We start from the raw sequence: 19,790 nt of genomic DNA on the forward strand, positions 1-19,790 counted from the left end.
ATTAAACCTAATAAAAAAATACTTTTTTTAACCCAATTTTGTTTTTACTAAACTGCTCTATCACGTTTTTTCATTGTTATAATTTTAAAAAATATTTAACTTATGAGAATTTGGGGAGGAACGATTTCAGTCTGAATACAGCACTAACTACAGTAAACTTTTGTAAAATTCTTAGATGCTTTACGTTTTTTCTTTTTTTCCTGCCATGCGAGCTTGAATTTTCTCAATTATAAATAATAAAACTAAAACTAAAACGCCGTTAAAAAACCTTTCGATAGTGTCAACAAAATTCCTCACAGGGGTAATACAGCCCAATAGAAGTTCCTATAGCATTTTTTAACCTTATACTATTATATATACATTAAAGTATTTACTACAGCTTACAAATTCTTTATAGTCAATTCTACAGAATACCAATATAGGTGCCTATATACTACATAAGTGTAGCAATTCCTATAATATACTGTACATATATAATAAAACATAATACACTACAGTAGATTAAATTAAATAAAGTGTGTACTATAGTATACATTACATAAGTGTAGCAATTACTACAATATACATACATATTACGCATTTATAAAATATATGTTGCAATAAAGTTCTGTATACTTCAATTTATTGTAACAGTAAAGTGTACTACAGGACTTTCATGCACATGTTCACTTAAATATTTCTTTGAGTCATGACCTACATTAAATCTCACAAAGTAACCGGTTACAGCGAGAAATTGAAGTTTATACTTCAGCGGACGTGTGTGGGAGTGCGGAAATGTGAAGTATTAAGTGTCTGTGGGAAAAATTACTGTCCTTGATAAACTTTGAAAGTATTATTAACACACCTTCACCCAAACACCTGTAGTGATATGACAGTTTATTTTAAGGTCTCTTTGTGTTCAGTCCTGCAGCCATGAGTCCATGTTCACTTTCTGCTCTTAAATGAAAGAGAAGTAAGAAGTGAAACGAGTAAATCACACACACATGGTTTTAGTGAACAGTACCACTTCAGTCCTCACGCAGAACACGTCTGAGAAACTATCCAGACTCTTGAATCCACATTCTGTGCCAGTATCAGGAGAGCTCGGGAGGGGCCCCGATTTACAAACTCACTTTACGAGTCGGGAAACATCTAAAGGATCCTATCCAACACCCTGAGAAACCACTTTTATTAGGCCTCGCTAACATATTGCTGCATTTAAAGTGTGTACACACCAGATAAACAATCGAGAATGTGTGCGCAATGAGACTTTTATCGACGTTATATTTCCTAATGACAAGTTTAGGATGTTAGAGAAACCATGCGTCTCATGTACAAAAGACCAAACAATAAGAAACCACGTGCATTTAAGCTAAAGCAAATGTTTTGCTAGATTGTAAACTGCTAGAATGAACTCATCTCAACTCAACTCATCCGTTTTTAAAATAACATTTGCATGCTTTAAGCATTTTGTTTTTATTCCATACAGGTTCTCTTATTCATAATGTGAACTTTCTTTTGTTATTATCTATTGTTTGTTTTGATTATTTCTCCTGGTTTGTTCTTTATTGTACAATCTTTTGTCTTTTACTGTCCTCGTAACGGATTGTTTAGTGTGGGAAAACGACATATGACACTTAAGATATATATATATATATATATATATATATAAAAAGAGTGTTGTGGCCTGAGACAGCTGTTATTTCTCTCTGCACATTTCACTCGTATTTGTCAGGTGATATGTGTGCCACCTCACAGATATCACAAAAATGGTCAGATGTTTTAAAATGAGTTTTGATCTGAGTTATTAAGTCTAAAACAGTAAGCGCTCAGGTAAGTGTCCGCAATGTCAAGAACAAACAAAGTATCATCAAGACTGTGAGATTGTGTAAAAACATAATACAAATTTATTTGCTCTGGTTTTATCATCCAGAATTTCCAAATGTCCAGTTTATGAGGTGATGAAGAGCCTTCTTGTGTTATTTTACAGTCTTCAGGTCAAAGTTATGTGTATGAAAATGAGGAACAGCCTCTTCGGTCTGTTAGATGAAGACATGTCCGGTCGGGTTCTACTGTACATCGGAGAGGTCAAAGGTCATCAGATGGGTGGCCAGCATTTTGTGACCTTTGCATGAAGAGATTCGGGGATCCACTGACAGTACGCTGATAACAGATCTAGAAGGAGAATATGCATTTGCTTTAGATTCTATTCACTTGGGTTAAGACATTTTCATATACGAGAGAAAATGTTCAATACAACAGAAAATACATACTTTTTTATTTGAGCCAATCCTTACAGAACTTACATTTGTCATTTTCTGTCCACGCCGCCTCTAAAGATGTTTTGTTGTCTACTTTTTCAGACACAAGAGCTGAGAGAAGAACTTCAGTTCGAGGCTGCAATCTGAAACACATTAACAGGACATTATATGACAGTGATGCACATGCGTGTGCAAGTGTGTATGTGTATGTGTGTGTGTGTGTGTGTGTTGGTCTCACTTGGCCCATGTCTTCATCATTACAGCGGGTGACGACAGCAAACATGAGGTGAACTGCTGCAGCTTTGGACAAACCTGCAGAATTCAGACAGGAAGTAGTTCATTCAAAGGTTATTTTGGTTCACTCAAATACAAATTTTGAGAACGTTTCTGTTCATTGAAATCAAATAAAACAATGACTTAAAATGTTTTGGATAAACGTAAAGTAAATGAAATATTGGCCCGATAATAAACTGATATAGGTTAACACAAAAACACAAAAAACTCTTAAATACTTTTTAATGTTTTTATATAAGATTATATTAAGTTACCTTTTAGATACTTTAAGAATTTTTTGCTAAAATGAACGTGAAAACAGAACAAAAATATTGTAATATATGCGATAGCATACTAAATAATGCGATATTTAATGCAACGTTTATTTTTCTAAAATCAATTTAAATTGTATTAAAATATATTAAAGAAATGATATAACCAACATATATTTCAAATTATTTTAGGAAAAAGAAAGCATCACAACAACTTCTGACGGTGAACAGTGTTTTACTGTTGCATTAAACAAATCTGACATTTTGTAAACAAACAAAAATAAATATAACTCATTTCGCTTCGTTGATTGACTTGCGTCAGAGCACGCACACGCTATAATGCGCAAGCACGCATATCCAACTAACATCCACGTGCCAGATAGATACTATATTATCCGCATCGACCTAAAACTTTGACCATACATACGTTTTTGAAGAATTAAATAGCTCATTTATTGCAAACCATCGCGATATGCATATTGCATATATATCTTTTTATTGCACGGCCCTACTAAATAGGTAAACTAAATCAAACTAAAATCAAAACTATAACTAACTAACTAAATAATTGTGTTAGACATGGTAATAAACTCCTCGCCCTTGCTCTACGGCAATACTGCTGTGTTCACACCAAACGCGTAGCATCAATTTTACACAAAAATTTAAAATTTCAACCTGCGCTGAAGACGAGATTGCGGCAAATAGCGAGCGTTCTCTCCAACTGCGACGCCCAATTAGCGTCTATTCACTTGTATGTAATTTACTTGCGCATATAGTTCAATTCATGGTGTGAACATAGCATCATTTCTTATGTCTCTTGAAGTGCCATGAAAAAACTATGGTAAATATGGTGATTATTTAGTAATGGTGAAATTGCCGAAATATGGCAAATGGGTGCATCACAATATGCATTCCACAACGAAAATGTGTGTGTAGATGTGTGTGTGTGTCCTACGAGATATATACAAGACGATCAACAAACCGTCACATCTAATTGAATTTTTTAATTCAATCTGACATTGTCAGATTTGTTTACTTTTATATTATTTCAACTGATTTTACATACTTCAAGCGTTACTGCATATCAGGTCATTATTTAGCAAGTTGTGGCAAAATATCGTGCTGACCTATTTAGTTCTATAGCCGATATCCAAGAATCATCGTATTATAATCCATTATTACACAGATGCCAGATCCTGAATAATGATTCTGATTTTGAATAACTACTGAAGAGTATAACAAACCCATTTTCATGTATTTTATATAATCAGAATAATGCAGAGTTTTGGGATTCACACAAACGATGAACGTTACCTGCCCCTCCAGGAAAAACGTTGCAAACAGTTTGTATCGCTCAAGGTCTTCTGGGTAATCCAACTCGACAGCGGGAAGTTTCCAACCGACTCTGACTGCAGAGACACACCCAAAAACACAGCAGCATGTTCACGTAACACAACACAACACACATCACATCACATGACTGTTTTGATAAAGACATGGGAATAAAGACATGCACCACTCAAAACTCTCTGATCGACAGAGAGAGAGAGAGAGAGAGGAGGGGGGGGAGAAATAAAGGTAATAAAAGACAGAGGTGTGGTCTTACAAAAGGTGCTCTGCTGTTGACACTTTATCCTGCCAGTTTGTGGGCAGTACCAGGGGGCGGGGCTTTGCTCCGGAGCGCTGAAGTGACAGTATTGTGGGAGGAGCTTCGGAATCCATTCAGGCTGAACGCCACAAACTCCTGCAAGAAACGAGAACAATGCATCATCATGAAATCAATGCGATGATGTGATCCTCTGGAGATGCTTAAAGTCTATAAGGTTAATCATCAAATGTCAAAAGAAAAAGGTTTCTGTTGCACTTAAGGGACAAACATAAAAGTTAAGAATTGTGTTCAATGAAAGCATCTACACACACAGACCTCTCATGTACATCTTTGTCGTCTCAACGATCTCCTGATAAACCACAAACTCAGGGAGTGTCTTATGAAGAGCAGATGTTGGATGAATAAACACCGGCTCGTCGAGAAGAGGAGTCTGCGACACATATGAGCATCATAAACATCACATGTCATTGATCAGAATTAATCTACAGTTAGGGCCGTCACGATTATCAAAATTGGCTGACGATTAATTGCCTAATAAATCATTGCGATTATGATGATTAATTATCTATTTAAGAGCTTTGACATTTAATACTCATACATTTCTTATTCAGATTTGAAACGACCATATTGTTCTGAAACACATCTGAATGAAATGGCTCATCATATATGTAAAGTTTAGGATTTTTCCTGTCAATAATACAAACGCCAAATACTTGTAAATGAAGTAAATTGATCAGGAGTGAATTGAAGCCACCATTAAAATGCTATCAGTCATAGAAATGCTTCCAGTCTGTTTTTTCTTACTTACAAGACTACAATAAAATTCTACTTCTATGTTAATGAAATTTTGGTAGACTTATTATTTAAGATACTGAGAGTAATAAGTGGTGTTCCCGTGGTTAAATACCCTCTATATATATATATATATATATATATATATATATACTAAAATATGCAATATGCATGCATTACAGCTTCCCCTAGTGTCTTCTATGGAGATGTGCAATTAATGTTATACATAGGGAGAGAGAGAGAGTGAGAGCGAGATTTTTCAGTGTGGCACCTTGTAGCCGTTTCTCCATTTTGGGTCGAGCAGGTCTTCATTCTGCACTCGTCTGGCCAGATGATCTCCTAAACCTGCTAGTACAATCTGCCGAAGATAAACCACCTGAGCGTCTGTGGGAGGAGCCATCTTCTGATCCACGAACACACCGGCGTCAGCGCACACACTATTCACTGAGAGATAGCGAGATAGAGAGAGAGAGAGAGAGAGAAAAAAGTCATATTTATTTTCATAGTGCAACAAAACACATAAAAACCTCAATATGTAATACATTTTTATCTAATTTAATCTTCTCTTTCAAAAAATCAAAAGATAAATCAAAGTCTGAAAAAAACTCTTCAAAGAGATTTTTTTTGTACGAGTGTTTAGCAAAGAATGAAACTGTTTCTTGAAAATAACAAAAAGGACAATTATCAGCAACTGATGCATTTGACTTTAAACAAACATGTAGCGACAAACAAAGATTTTATATAAAATATTTATTTATATATTCTCATTTTTATTTATACTTGGATAGTTGACAAATATACTGTACATGTGTCCTATGGTTTGACATAGCAAAAATGTATAAAACAAAATGTTAATAATATTAATACATTTATTAAATATCTAAACATATCTTATTTTTGTGGCTAAAATATAAATCTCTGATACTTTATCCTTAAGTGAATGGGAATTTGAAAACATTGATATCATTTGTATGCAAATATAAGGACATTTTTTTTCATTTCGTTAATTTGAGAAGACAAAATTATGGAACAAAAATATGAGATGATTTCTTACAAACACTCGAAAAAATGCAAATACTTTATTACTAAAACAGTTGAAATATTAAAGAATTTAAAAAAATCTTAAGGAAATGAATTAATTATAAGATAAATCATGGTGGCAGCACATGACATTGTTTAAGGCTATGGCTAATTCATAGAAGAAAATCCATAAAATCACTTAATTGAATCTGCATTTAAGTGTGTACACCACATTCTTGATGTTTGAATAACTGCAATAGATTATTATTTATCAACTACCAATTTGTATAAATTTTGTATTATATTCAATATTATATTCTTAATCAGGACACTTTAATTTCACCTTATTGTTTTGTTTTATGGTCAATGTTTTGGCAATACTGTAAAATCCCACAATCATGCAAATAAATGACGTTTAAACTGAAGAAATTAAGAGACAGACAGAGAGACAGAGATGTAATAGGCTACAGCTTTGCACTTTGTTTTGTAGAGTTTTATGTGTTGTAGTTCAGAAGTTTCGTAATAGTCTTTCTCAATATCTGTCTCCATGTGTGTGTGTGTGTGGTGTGTGTGCGTGTGTGGTGTGTGTGTACCTGTATTGGTCAGTTGTCCTCTCAGTCGGCGGATCTCCAAAATGGCTTTGTAACGCAGGCCGTTCCCCTCACAGAACTGTTGAGAGCATCCCGCGAACTCACACGCACCCACCGCCCCTAAAAACCCACCAATCAGAATCAATGACATTCATCTGACACCTCCTCCATACACGTCTGCTCATCCCATCAAAATCTGACGTACATACCCAATAAAACCATCAGATCTCCCAGCAGAAGCGACTGACCCTGACCCGCCCATAACCTCCTCATCTGAAAAGATCTGGCCTTTTTCCCTGCCAGACGGGTGCTCTCCTCCTCGCTGCCCGCAGGCCTGAACACAACAGAGAGAACAACAGGACCAGTCAGAGTGAACGCGCCCTAATGTTTTGTACTAAAATATAAATATGTATTTATTTAATCACCTGTCATATTCCTCAAAGATCTCTCTGACGGTCATGGCAGACACTATTGTGATGATGTACGGCATACAGCCCTGCTGACGGCCCAGAGCGAGCATCTTAGCGTAACGCGGTGATACGGGGAACGCCGCCATCGCACGACCCAGAGGGGTTATGGGACATGATAGACGAGCTCGCTCCATTTCGTTCAACCTGAGAGAGAGAGACAGAGAGAGGTTATCTATTTCTCCATTATTTGGGACGCAGTGTTTATCGCCATTGATGAATCATTTCGCTTTCCATATTTTGATTGTAATACAGTAGGGGGCGCTGTAACAAACGTGAAAAACAGATTTACGGACTAAAAAAATGATCAGGTTTTAAATCAAATGTTTTAATGCCATTTATGGTTTTGATTTAACAACAAATGCTGTTTTCATGACATTTATAACTTTTACTAAACCTAATAAGAATGAAGAAAACCAAACATTTATATACATTTTATATTTCATACAAATATATTTCATTAAATAACTTGAAACAATGTGACCATGCTCAAAACATTATAAAAAATGAAATAATGACGTTACCTTAGATAAATAATAATAAAAATAACGTTACAGCAAAAAAACATCTAGAACATTTCTAGAACATCTAGAACATTAGGGAAAGTCTTTTGATGTTTTTTTATTTGGATTTGATGAAATATAATTGTGATTTATGCTTTTATAGCAAATTCAACCTCTCATAGATATGTGGACCTAACCAAAGACGAGGACACGAGTGTCTATAACCTTAAAAAAACTGTACAGACTCACCGTCCGCGTCGAGGCGGTTCCTCCAGAGCACCGAGTGAGATGAGAAGCTGTTCTGCAGAGATCAGAGTCTCGCCGGAGGGGGGTGTGGGAAACGGGAAATTCACAACCTGACCACACACACAAACGTCGATTAATAACACGCACATGATTCAGACACACAACTGACATACAGATGTCATGCGGTTGACCTTTTCAATGTTGAGATCTTTCATTTGAAGAACGAGGTCGTCGACGGGCCGGCGAGTGATTTCAGCCTCTGAGAACAAGCTGAAATCTCCAAACACAGCTGAAGAGTACAATCTACACACACACACAAACATCTTAACATTGCACATTTCAGAATTAACTCAACTGTCGTGAAAAAGATTTTTGATGTTTGACCTATAGCAGTGTCCCGCCTCTGTTCTGCCCGCCCTTCCTGCCCTTTGATTGGCTGAAGCTTGTGAGATCCATGTGACCTTAAAGGAAGAGACGCCCGTCACTCGGTCATAAAACCTTTTCTTCACGCGGCCGCAGTCCACAACATATTTGATGCCGGGAATGGTCAGAGACGTCTCGGCCACGTTGGTCGCGACGACACACAGACGAGCTCCGGCAGGAGGCGGAAGGAACACCTGAACACAACAAGGTTATTTTAGTTGAATAAAATTAAAACTTTAAAAACGTTCCTGTTCGTTGAAATCAAACCAAATATTGACCTTCAAATTATTGGAAAAAACGTAACTTAAGGAAAAATTTAAATGCCGCCTCAAAAAAAGCTGTAAAATTATAACAATAAACAATAATAGACATTAATCTTATGTAGCAACATTAAAAATAAACCAATTAATTATAAAATAAAACTGCTAAAACTTTAACTAAAATGAACAAAAACTAAAAATATTAATAAAACTAAAATCAAAACTATGGAACACACACACACATGTAAATCAACGTCTGTATTTATGAGTTTCAATGTGTAACCTAAAAATATTTCTAATATATTATTCTAATATAAAGATATTAATATCATAACACAAACCTTGGCCTGCTGCTCAGGTGCCAGCAGAGAATACAGCGGCAGCACATAGAGAGGAATGGACGGGTCACTCTTCTCCTCTAAACACATAAAACATTCATGTATGACACATACACACAAACACAGATTACAGACGTCCGTGTGTTTGTGTGTATCTCACCTGGATCATTGTCTGGATGATCTCCCAGCTCCAGCTCCAGATCTGAACCCTCTCCATCATCTTCATCAATGCCAGCCTGACGGTCTTCGTCGCCCTCATCCACCGGCAGAGCCGAGTAATTATCCAGACTGATCTTCGGAAGACACTGACAGACAGACAGACAGACAGACAGAGAGCGAGAGAGTAAGAGAGGCGCTGCAAACTGTCAAAGATCAAACAAAAATTTAAAACGTCTCTATTGGTGTTGCGTGTCTCTGCGGTCACGTGACCTCACAACACCGCACGTGTTGCTCATGACATCATGACACCATACCACATTCTTTTTCTTTGCTCGTCTGGATGTCTTCGATACTTCAGTGTTCGCAGAATCTGTCAAAAAAAAAAAAAAAGATTGTTCAAGTCTTTTAGATGTTCTGGATGACCGATCACACTTTTGTGATGGATTAGTAGGAATTCACCGACACCATTTTTTAAAGGCAGAGTACCGATGTTTTTTTTTCTGGTACTGTCGGCAAACATAAGCACCTTTTCTGCCTGTTCACGGCTTGTCAATGAAGCAGATGCACGAAAACGAAAACGAAAAGGCATTACAGCCGAGAGTTAAAGTGACAGTTCACCCAAAAATGAGTCATCTTGTTTGGATGATCCCAGAAAAAGATAGTTGGAAGAATGTTAGCAATTTTCAGTTCTGGAACATCGACAACTATAGTAGGAAAAAGTCAAAGGTGCCCCAAAGGTGTCTGTTTTCCTCAATTCTTTTTTTTTCTACAATGGTTTTTGATGATGGCACAGAACTGAAAATTGTGGTGAGGAAGGCAGGACGAGAGCCATGAGGCGGGGTTGGTGGCGTGAGTGATAGATGCCTCACCGCTCTCGTCCCGCCTTCCTCACCACACTTACATTCTTACAAATATCTTTGTGTTCAACAGATAAAAAAAATGAAACCGATTTGAAACAACCTCAAGGTGAGTAAAAGATGATAGAAGTTTCATTTTTGGGTAAACTATCACTTTAAATCAAGCCTCTGCGCGGACCAAAAGAGCAAACATGATCTCGGCAAAGCATTTCACCGACAGACATGCCAACTAACATATTTAAAGAATTATAAAAGCGACAGGTAGCGAATGTGAATAGCAGTAGCCTGAAGTATGCTTATTTATGATGTATTTTGCGAACATGCAGCTTTGATGACACTTTACAACAGTTCTGTTTCTTAACATTAGTTACTGTAGCTTACATGAACTAAAAATGGGAAATTATTCTACAGTATTTATTCATCTTAATGGTTCATTTCAACGGGCTATTTAATAAATATTTCAATCCATTTAAAATATTAACAGTTGTGTTTGTTGACATTTCTCAATGAACTAATATGAATAAACAACTGGATTTCTGTTAAGCATTATTAACAAATATGAATAAATGTTGTAAAGAGATTTATTGTTCATGTCAGAATGCATTATGTAATTTATTTAATGAATTTTTATGTATTGAAATGAACAAATTTAACCATGTTTTATGGTCTTAGCAAGTATTTATGTAGATTTAAACAGTTTACTTTGCGTTTCACTTTAGCAGACAGCAAACACTGAGATAGGTACACCTGTAGGACTATATCATAGATTGATCCCTGAATGTGTAGGTCTGTGTGTTATTTTTAAATAAGGGGAAGGACATGCTCAAAAATCAGGGAAGAAACACACTGGAGTTGTAAGAGTTATCAGAGTTACATACAATAACAGAATTCAAAGTTATTTATGTTTCATCATCTACTTTTTTATTTTTTCCTGAATGTTGGTTTTGCATGGTATCGATTCAGTGTTGGTCTCAAAATACTTTTATATGAAGTGTTGTATCAGAGTCAAACATCTGGTATGGTGATGACACTAGGGGATATGGTTATTAAACATTCTCAGTGATGCTTATTTGTTGGGGCTGTGCGATGATAAAGAAAAATAATACAATATTTAATTAGATTTTTCTTTTTCTAAAATCAATTTTAATTGTTTTCAAATATATTGAGAAAGATATTTAACCAATTGGGCTGCACTATATTAAAGAAAAATGTGACAAAAATCTTTTGTTAGTTGCAATTGAATTGCAACCATTGTGTAGTGTTTAAAAACTGGAATTACTCTCGCTTTGGATCAGTGCTGTTTGCGTCATCCAAAGTGGTCTATAGATTCTATACGTAACTATTTTAATTTTTATAATAATCAATTTATTGCTTAATAAATTGCGATAAGCACATTTGCGATATTTCGATTATTGCGCAGCCTTAATATTTGTAAAAGTAAAAATGCTCAAAGGTTTCTGTGAGAGTTTGGAGATGGAATAGGTCGGTATAAAGTGCACAATGATACCACAAAGATACCAAAACAAACTTGTGTGTGTGTGTGTACCTGTGCGCTCTCGATTGGGTCTGTAAGGAAAAGCTTTTCTCAGTCTGCGACACACAGAGTGAACCTCCGCCTGACCCGTCAGGAACACCAGAATCCCACCTACACAAACCACATGTGATCAGATCTGCAGTGTGTGTGTGTTAGTATCTGCACTCATGTGTGTGTCTCTGACCTGCCGGCAGCATGCGGTGAATCTTGCAGATTTTGTGAAAAGCTTCTCCAGTGTAGTCTTCCATCGGTGTGCGTTTATTAAAATGAACCGTGACTGGAAACTGACGCGTCTCCACCTGCAAACATACACACAAAGCGTTCAATAGATCTGTATACACAAGACTGCTTCAATTGTAGAAAAGTTGTGAGAAATCTCAACATGTTTTCATGCATCTCTGCTGTAATGACCTTGATAACAGGTGGAGGAGTGCGGAAGAGTCTCTGGTTCTCTGTGAAGTCCTCCACGCGCAGCGTCGCAGACATGATGATGAGTTTCATGGGTAAACCTCTCTGCCAATCACACGTCACAATTCACATCTCAATCTCATTCAACATCAACACAACGATTCAGACACGAGTTGTGTTTTACCCTGTTTCTGAGCGGGGCGATGCGTGAGAGGAGCCCGATGAGAATATCAGTATACACGCTGCGCTCATGAGCTTCATCTATAATGATCACACTGTATTTCTGCAAGAGAAAATCCTACAAACACACACACACACACACACACACAGAGTCAATGATACTGAGAGAAATGAAGACACATGGAGATCAGAAAATGAAGATACTTTATCAGGACTAAAGAGAAATTTAGCTTAGACTCGAGAGAGCAAAAATATATTTTATTACTCTCCTACAAGCATGGCGAGTATAGCGTTAGCAACGGCAAGGTCACAGGCTCGATCCCAGGGATTGCACATACTCACAAACAAATGTATAGTCTAATGCAATGTAAGTCGCTTTGGATGAGAAGATATAGAAGATATAAAAAGTGCAGATTTAAAATGACAGATTATAGTGAATATCAAAAATGTATGTGCCAAAGATGACAACAAAAGATGAGTTTGCTTCCTCTATACGTCTCATGAGTGGCGATGTAACGATTCACTCAGCTCGCAATTTATTCACAATTTATTTTTACAAAATGAGTTCCATCAGGACTTCCCTTGCATTATTTCTTAAATGCAATTTCTTTGTATAGTCATATTATGTTTTCTTTCAAATAACAAAACTAAACTGCAATTTTATAACAAGTTAATTAACAGAAAAAGTATCTTTGATATAAACAATAATGTATACATTTCTTGGATTTTTTGCATTTAAAAAATATCAGCATGTCCACCTTTAGGTTTGCAGTGAACATGGCGTCCCCTGCTGTTCAAAAAATGTATTGCGATTCATTCAGTTCACACCTCAAATGATCATCACACATTATAAAATATTTCCAACTGGCTCATGGTGAATCGTAACATCCCTAGTCATGAGTAGCATAAAATGTGACGTGTCATTATTAAATTAAGTGAGTGACAAAGGTGTGAAAAGAGACAAAGTTAGTCAACAGAAATGTGTAAAGACACTTAACCAAATATCATCATTTGCAAGATATGCAAAAAAAAAAAAAATATATATATCTTTTTAAAGTATGATCAATCTCTCTGTTATTAGCATTCAATACAAAAAAGTGGGAGGCGGTCTTGTTTTTTGCACAAATCATTTTGAACATTTTATACGAGTTACGTTTGTTTTTTTATTTGTGGCGGAAGAAAATCACATTTATTCTAGAGTTGAAATATTGATTATCAGCGATATTGAAAGATGTCACATTTAAAGTATATTGTCCAGTCTCACACACTCCTTAATCAATATGTTTGGTTTTCTTTACATAAAGCCGGGCGTACACTGTGCAAATTCTGATGATCTGAAGACCGTATGTCCACGCACACGTCACGAGTGAGTAAAAACTGAATAGTGTATGGAGGCAGTGTTACATGACATGATTGTATGACCGATTTCCCAATCGATCGAATGAAGTTCCGCAAAAAAAACATTCAGAAGAAGAGATTGTGTTCTTTGTGGCACCAACGGCTTGTGAAAGAAATAAAAAAATAGAACAGAAGAGCAGAGAACAGCATGGACTTTATATTCTTCAAAAAATTGACGTATCTGTTCATGCATGTTTTGATGTGGTCATGTAAGATATTACATAAATCTTAGAGTGTCACGCAAGTTTGTGCAAATAGTAACTCCTCATTGGCCGATTTCAGTTAGATCAACAAATTGACTCGTTCAATAGCATACGTCTGCGACCAAACGAACATCAACGATATCCTTGCGATTAGAAAAAATCTGCAAAACTCGCACCGTGTACGCCCGCCTTAAAAAATAGCATTTTAATAAATAAGTCATCAATATTTCTCCCCTTTGGTTATCATTGTACAAAAGCAATAAGTCACCATGACATCACAGATAGCTCATGTCTCACCCTCTGAATTTCTTTTAGCAGAACGCCGTCCGTCATAAACTTGATCTTTGTGTCTTCAGTCACGTTCCCCTCAAACCTGATCTGATATGACACCACCCTAAACACACAAACACACTGTTAGAAAGAAAGAATATCTGCTCAAACGTTATACTGGAGTCTGTGAACGGACGGAGCAGGCTGGACTCAACACCACAGCATTCACAACACATTCTTAATGCTGACTCTGCCCCTCGAGGCTTCATTCTTCAACAAACCGGACGTCGTACCCGGTGGATAAATTCATCTCTTTGGCAACACGTTGAGACATGCTGATAGCGGCCACTCTCCTGGGCTCCGTCACACCAATAATCCCTACAGAGCTGAGAGAGAAAGAGAGAGATGACACGAAAACACAGATGATAGAACACATACTGTTTGATATAATGATGTTAATACCTGGCGTATCCCGCCTCATACAGGAACTGAGGCACCTGTGTGGTTTTTCCGCTTCCTGTTTCTCCGCACAACACCACACACTCATTTTCTCTCACCGCCTCCATGATGACCTGTTCCTCTGCCAGGATGGGCAACCTCAGACGAGCTTCCTGAAATGAACAACAATTAACTTCATTCACAAACCGTCCGACACAAACATTGTGACTCTTGTTGCTTTACCTGAATCTCCGGCAGTCTGTCCACAGGGATGAAGACGGCAGGTTTGCTCTCGTCCTCTTTACGAAGAATCTCTTTTATTTCTTTCAGTTTCTTCTCTTCCTCTTTAACCTCCGGCTGTTTCTGCTCTTCGGTCTCTTTCTCTGGGCTGCTGGTCTGTTCTAAAGGTTTCTCCTCCGCGATCTGTTCCTCTTCTTCGTCTGAGTCTGATCCTGAACTCTCGGAGTCTGATGTCTCACAGTCCTTTTCTTCATCATCGTCGTCGTCATCTTCTCTCCGTCTCTTTCGGTTTGCTCCACTCAAACTGCTGATCTTCCCTCTGGTTACACTTCCATTCTGTTCTTCATTCAACAATCTGCTCACAGGTTTAACAAGACATGTGTAAAGATCTACTACTTGTCAATTATCCTGACACAGCTCTAAAACATTCAGTTTCTGTATAACATCAATGGTGCGTGTGAAGAACGACATCTCACTTTTTGGTCTGGTAGAGTTTGTCTCCAGTGCCCATTTTAGATGTCGTGTACAGCAACTTCATCTCAGTCTGGGGCAGTTGAACTTCAGACAGTTTGGATAATATATCTGCTCTCTACACACACACAGAAAACACACAGAAAGTCAAAATGAACCAGCAGAATCCATGAAGTACCGAACATGAACAACACGCACTCTCTTCTTACATGAGCTTTCTTTTCTTTCTGCTCCAGAACTTTCTCCAGGTTCTTCCTCTGTTTCTTCGTCAGGGGTTTCTTCTTGTTCACATGATGTTCCACTTTCTGTTTCTTGGTTTTGGTGGCCGGCAGGACAAGAGCGTTAGCGTCATCAACTCCTTTAAGCTCTGCACCCTCTGCACAGAACCAAGTTACACAACAGTAAGATCCATCAGTCAGTTTCATGCGGTCAGTTTCGATAAAAGTGTCTGCTAAACGCAAAAACATAAGTGCACAAATGCATGTGTCAAATGTGTACGGTTGCTGTTTGCTTTCGAATGCAAAAGAGGTGGTTTGAGGACAAAGATAAGATGTAAAAACATTTGTGATGGTATATTTGTTATACTGTATAAGAAGAATGAGAACTCAGTTTTTGACATCCTGTCAAACTGCAGTTGGTTTGTTTTGATTTAAGCCATAATACCCCCAAAAATAAAACTAACTAACACGACAAAACATAATAAAGAACATGATGTTTGAAAAAACAGAGTTGTCTCATTTTGGAACCCAACTCCTCATATCTACATGTTAGTAACTCAATAATGATTTTTCTTACCCTGTATCTCTACCTGGACATCAATGTGTTTCTCTCCAGCTGCTGTCTGCGCAGATGTGTTCTGCAGTCTTCCTTTCCAGTTGTATTTCTTTCTTAATCTGCCCATGACAGAACTCTGCAGACACACAATCTGACTGCTGTGGAGTTTATCAGAAGGTCTGGTTATTTTATCTGACCTTTGACAATCGTAATTAAACCCTCACAATCTCTTTATTATGTATATTCGATCTATTTTAATAGAAAGCATAACAGAAATAAAAACCGACTGTGGATGTCAATGTTTACCATTTTCGAGATCAGCTGACTAATTAAATAACAGAATTGACGCAGGACAAAGACGCGATATTAACGATAACCACGATATTCTTGATTAACACATTTATTTGTTTTAATTTTTTTTCGATTTGTCTCATACAGTACGATTTTAAGAGAAACTCACGTGTAGATCCCGTTGTGATGTGGTGGGACTGTTAAATGGCGCCGGTGAGCTTCAGCAACGCTGACAAGAGTTCCGCTTACTTTAGTTCCGCCACAGTAAAATCAACAACTCATACACAAACTTTGTACACTGTAATGAGCTTTATTTAATATACAAACAGGATTACACAACCAGCTGTAGGAACATCAATCGATTATTTTATTATTATCGTATTATTGTTATCATTACATGAAATTGTGTATAATATTTTCTGACCTTATTTGGTAACAATTTACAATAAGGTGATGTTTACGTCTTAGTTTATGTATTAGTTAACATACATTATCAATGAACAATACTTCCACAGCATTTATTAATGTTAATTTCAGCACTTACTAATGCATTAATGAAATCAAAAGTTGTCACATTTAACATTGTTACCAATTAATTTATGGGTTGGATGAAGGAAAATAATACACAGAAGAAATATTTGCATGCTGAACATGTCACATGCTGTTAAACACACGAACAAACAAACGTAACGCATACATATGTGTAAATATGGAGAAAATAACTGATGTAAAACTGATGGTTAACTGTAGTAGAATGTAAAATCATAAAAGCAATATAGCATTGCACAATACTCTAGAAAATACTGTAGTATACTTCAATATCTACTATAGTAAGGTTTAAAAAAACTATATCAATAATATAAACATTAGATCCTTTTTAGTGCATTGCGGTCAAAACTGTTGTTTTTATTGTGCTTTATAAATATATTTTTATAAATAATCCTCATTAATCTAACAGTAAATTCTACAATTTATAAACAATTGAATAATATGCACCAAATTTATTAAATATACTTTGTTAGCTAGAAAAGTATATTGATCATCAATAATCATCTCTGACGCTCATCCTACGTGCTCCTGTCCTTCAACATGACATATTGATTACTCTGAGCATCATCTCCAGGCGTGAAGGTCTCTGCAGCCGTACGCCGGGCCTCTCGGGTGAGCCGCTCGAAACGCCGCAGGAAGAGGATGACAGACGCCAGCAGGAGGGCTTGAACCACGATGAAGATGAAGAGGCTGATCTGAGAAGCCAGAGCTAAATTACACATCCAATAACGACAGGACTCCAGAACCTCCTCCTCCACCAGATAGACCACAAGACGCCCTCGCAGGTGCGCTGGAGAGCTACACGTGACGTTCCTGAAACACAAACGCCGTTTCGTGAAATATGTGATCAACTGTGTTTTATTCAAACTTGTTTCTCATTAGTCTTTTCTCATTTACCGTATCAATGCATCATTCCTCTGTTTCAGCAGCCAACCCCTCAGATAGAGGATGCCACAGTCACATGACCAGGGGTTACCGTGGAGATGAGCCAGACGCAGAGAGGACAGTGACTCCAGCAGGTTGTTGGGCAGTGAGGTGAGATGGTTGTCATTCAGGTAGAGTTCAGATGTGTGAGGAGGGAAAGAGGACGGCAGGGTGGCCGTGGTCAAGCCACGTTTACTGCAGTTGACCACAGTCTCCCTACAGGAACACATGTGAGGACAAACAGCCTGAACCATCGTCATCATCTCAGTGCTCAACACAGAGAGAAGAACCTTCAACACAAGCAGATCACACCTCATAACAGCACAAACACACACACACACACACACTGCACCACAAAGAGAGAAAGAGAGAGACGACTTGTTAGATTTTTCAAGAAAACATATTAACTCCATCTAAATAGCATTGCATAAATAATGAAAATTGTAACCTGCAAACAAATGATCCAACAGCTTTTTTTCATCTCATCTAGATCATTTCCGCATTGACCTTTGACCCTGATGGTCTCAGTGTGATATTAATCGGACCACAAAAGTGTCACAATCTTCATTTATTTGAAAACCCGTCAATGTATTCTTTGCAAAATGTTTTTCATACAACGATATTAAACATACAAGTGATTATATTCACCTGAATATAGAAGGATAATATCTTTGCCTAAATATTTAATTTGTCCTTTTTAACCTGGAAATAATCGTTCTGAGATCTCTTTCGGAAGTGTCCTGGACATTGGACAACCACAGAATCTTGACAAAATTTCAATAACTAAACAACATATTCATGAAAATTTAAAACATTGTGACATGATTCTTCCTTTAGAAGCTTATACAATGATTTCAAGGTGCTCAATTTTAAAAATAAACAGAATGTTTCTCCAATTAAGTTCACCAAAAGTTTATTATATAGGCCTATGAATATTTAAAATATTTTTATATTTGTAAGATATGCTGTTGGGGTTAGAGAACACACACACACACACTCACACGGATGTCTTGGAGTTATCTGAAATTTCAGTATTCTAAAGGAAGTAAAGGAAGCTGAAAAAATTGAGATAAAAAAATGTCAGAGTGCTAAATTGAGATCATTCAACGTTTTTCTGAATCCCCATCTAAAATGAAAGGGAAATTTTATTTTTGAAACAGCACTTTTTTAACGAAAATTTGCTAAACAAATTTGAGCTGCATAAACTGCATAAAATTTCAAATTACATTTTAAAAAGAAAAGTTTTTTTTTTTTTCATCAACAGCGGAACAAATGTTTTATTTGTTTCTATTTGGCATCATCGTTTTAACATAGTAGCACCACAGTGTTTTTATATTTTATTCATCACTCAAACTCCAGTGTCCAATGAAAACTCTGTCTTCATTTACTCACCCTCATGTTGTTCCAAATGTGTAAAAATGTCTCTGTTCTGATGAACACAGAGAAAGATATTTGGAAGAATGCTTATAACAGATCTCAACACCCATTGAATTTCCATAGAAATTCTGTTATCATTTTTTGTTGTTCTGTTGAACACAAAGGAAGATATTTTGAAGAATGTGGTACAGCAAACATTTCTGGGGGACTTTTGACTACCATTGTTTCTTTCCTACTATGGTAGTCAATGGGGGGCAAAATATGTCGCATTCTTCCAAATATCTTTCTCTGTGTTCATCAGAACAAACAAAAATTATACAGATTAAGAACAACTTGAAGGTGAGTAAATGATGGCATTATTTTCATTATCGGGTGAAGTATCACTTCAACCAGCATTCTAGGTAATACCAGACGCAATGTCATCAGTACATTTATTTATCAAATTAAAGTCTAATAATTAAACATTAACGTTTCATTAGTGTAATAATAAGGTATACTGAATAGTTAGAAGGAGGTCTTACCAGAGTGTCAAGAGTCTGTCAGTGTGTCAGTATCAGAAGAAGGGAAGCATTATGACTGGAACATTAAACACAGCTGGGTCAAACTGATAAAACACACAAACAAACACACACAAACACACACAAACTCCGCCCCAGCTGAGGATGACATCACAGGAAGTCAGAG

At 36.8% G+C, this 19,790-nt stretch overlaps 2 protein-coding genes across 6 annotated transcripts; both read right to left on the reverse strand.

The window, feature by feature from the left end:
• Nucleotides 1-1,863: 1,863 nt before the first annotated feature.
• dhx37 (DEAH (Asp-Glu-Ala-His) box polypeptide 37) lies at nucleotides 1,864-16,461 on the reverse strand. 2 transcript variants are annotated; one of them, XM_056773000.1, is made up of 28 exons: nucleotides 16,426-16,461; nucleotides 15,987-16,123; nucleotides 15,401-15,567; nucleotides 15,197-15,309; nucleotides 14,724-15,075; nucleotides 14,505-14,653; nucleotides 14,336-14,428; nucleotides 14,070-14,166; nucleotides 12,176-12,289; nucleotides 11,995-12,096; nucleotides 11,768-11,882; nucleotides 11,596-11,694; nucleotides 9,507-9,562; nucleotides 9,194-9,338; nucleotides 9,037-9,113; nucleotides 8,397-8,629; nucleotides 8,204-8,315; nucleotides 8,016-8,122; nucleotides 7,222-7,410; nucleotides 7,006-7,130; nucleotides 6,800-6,916; nucleotides 5,458-5,630; nucleotides 4,710-4,824; nucleotides 4,392-4,529; nucleotides 4,100-4,194; nucleotides 2,479-2,552; nucleotides 2,286-2,383; nucleotides 1,864-2,154 (listed from the first exon to the last, which is right to left on the reverse strand). In XM_056773000.1, the coding sequence occupies exons 2-28, from the start codon at nucleotides 16,090-16,092 to the stop codon at nucleotides 2,078-2,080; spliced, it is 3,438 nt and encodes a 1,145-aa protein (XP_056628978.1). In that variant the 5' UTR covers nucleotides 16,093-16,123; nucleotides 16,426-16,461; the 3' UTR covers nucleotides 1,864-2,077. The 2 variants fall into 2 exon arrangements, with proteins under 2 accessions (XP_056628978.1, XP_056628979.1); XM_056773001.1 differs by having other exon boundaries at nucleotides 15,987-16,120; nucleotides 16,426-16,445.
• Nucleotides 16,462-16,600: 139 nt separating this feature from the next.
• On the reverse strand, nucleotides 16,601-19,711 carry gp1bb (glycoprotein Ib platelet subunit beta). Of its 4 annotated transcripts, none has more exons than XM_056773008.1 (4): nucleotides 19,628-19,653; nucleotides 18,731-18,784; nucleotides 17,703-18,075; nucleotides 16,601-17,618 (listed from the first exon to the last, which is right to left on the reverse strand). In XM_056773008.1, exons 3-4 carry the CDS (start codon nucleotides 18,044-18,046, stop codon nucleotides 17,324-17,326), a joined length of 639 nt encoding a protein of 212 aa, XP_056628986.1. In that variant the 5' UTR covers nucleotides 18,047-18,075; nucleotides 18,731-18,784; nucleotides 19,628-19,653; the 3' UTR covers nucleotides 16,601-17,323. The 4 variants fall into 4 exon arrangements, with proteins under 4 accessions (XP_056628986.1, XP_056628989.1, XP_056628987.1 ...); XM_056773011.1 differs by lacking the exon at nucleotides 19,628-19,653 and adding an exon at nucleotides 19,122-19,156; XM_056773009.1 differs by lacking the exon at nucleotides 18,731-18,784 and having other exon boundaries at nucleotides 19,628-19,711.
• Nucleotides 19,712-19,790: the final 79 nt, after the last annotated feature.

This window comes from Triplophysa dalaica, chromosome 18, assembly GCF_015846415.1.
Source record: "Triplophysa dalaica isolate WHDGS20190420 chromosome 18, ASM1584641v1, whole genome shotgun sequence".
In the NCBI taxonomy this organism is placed as follows: Eukaryota; Metazoa; Chordata; class Actinopteri; order Cypriniformes; family Nemacheilidae; genus Triplophysa; species Triplophysa dalaica.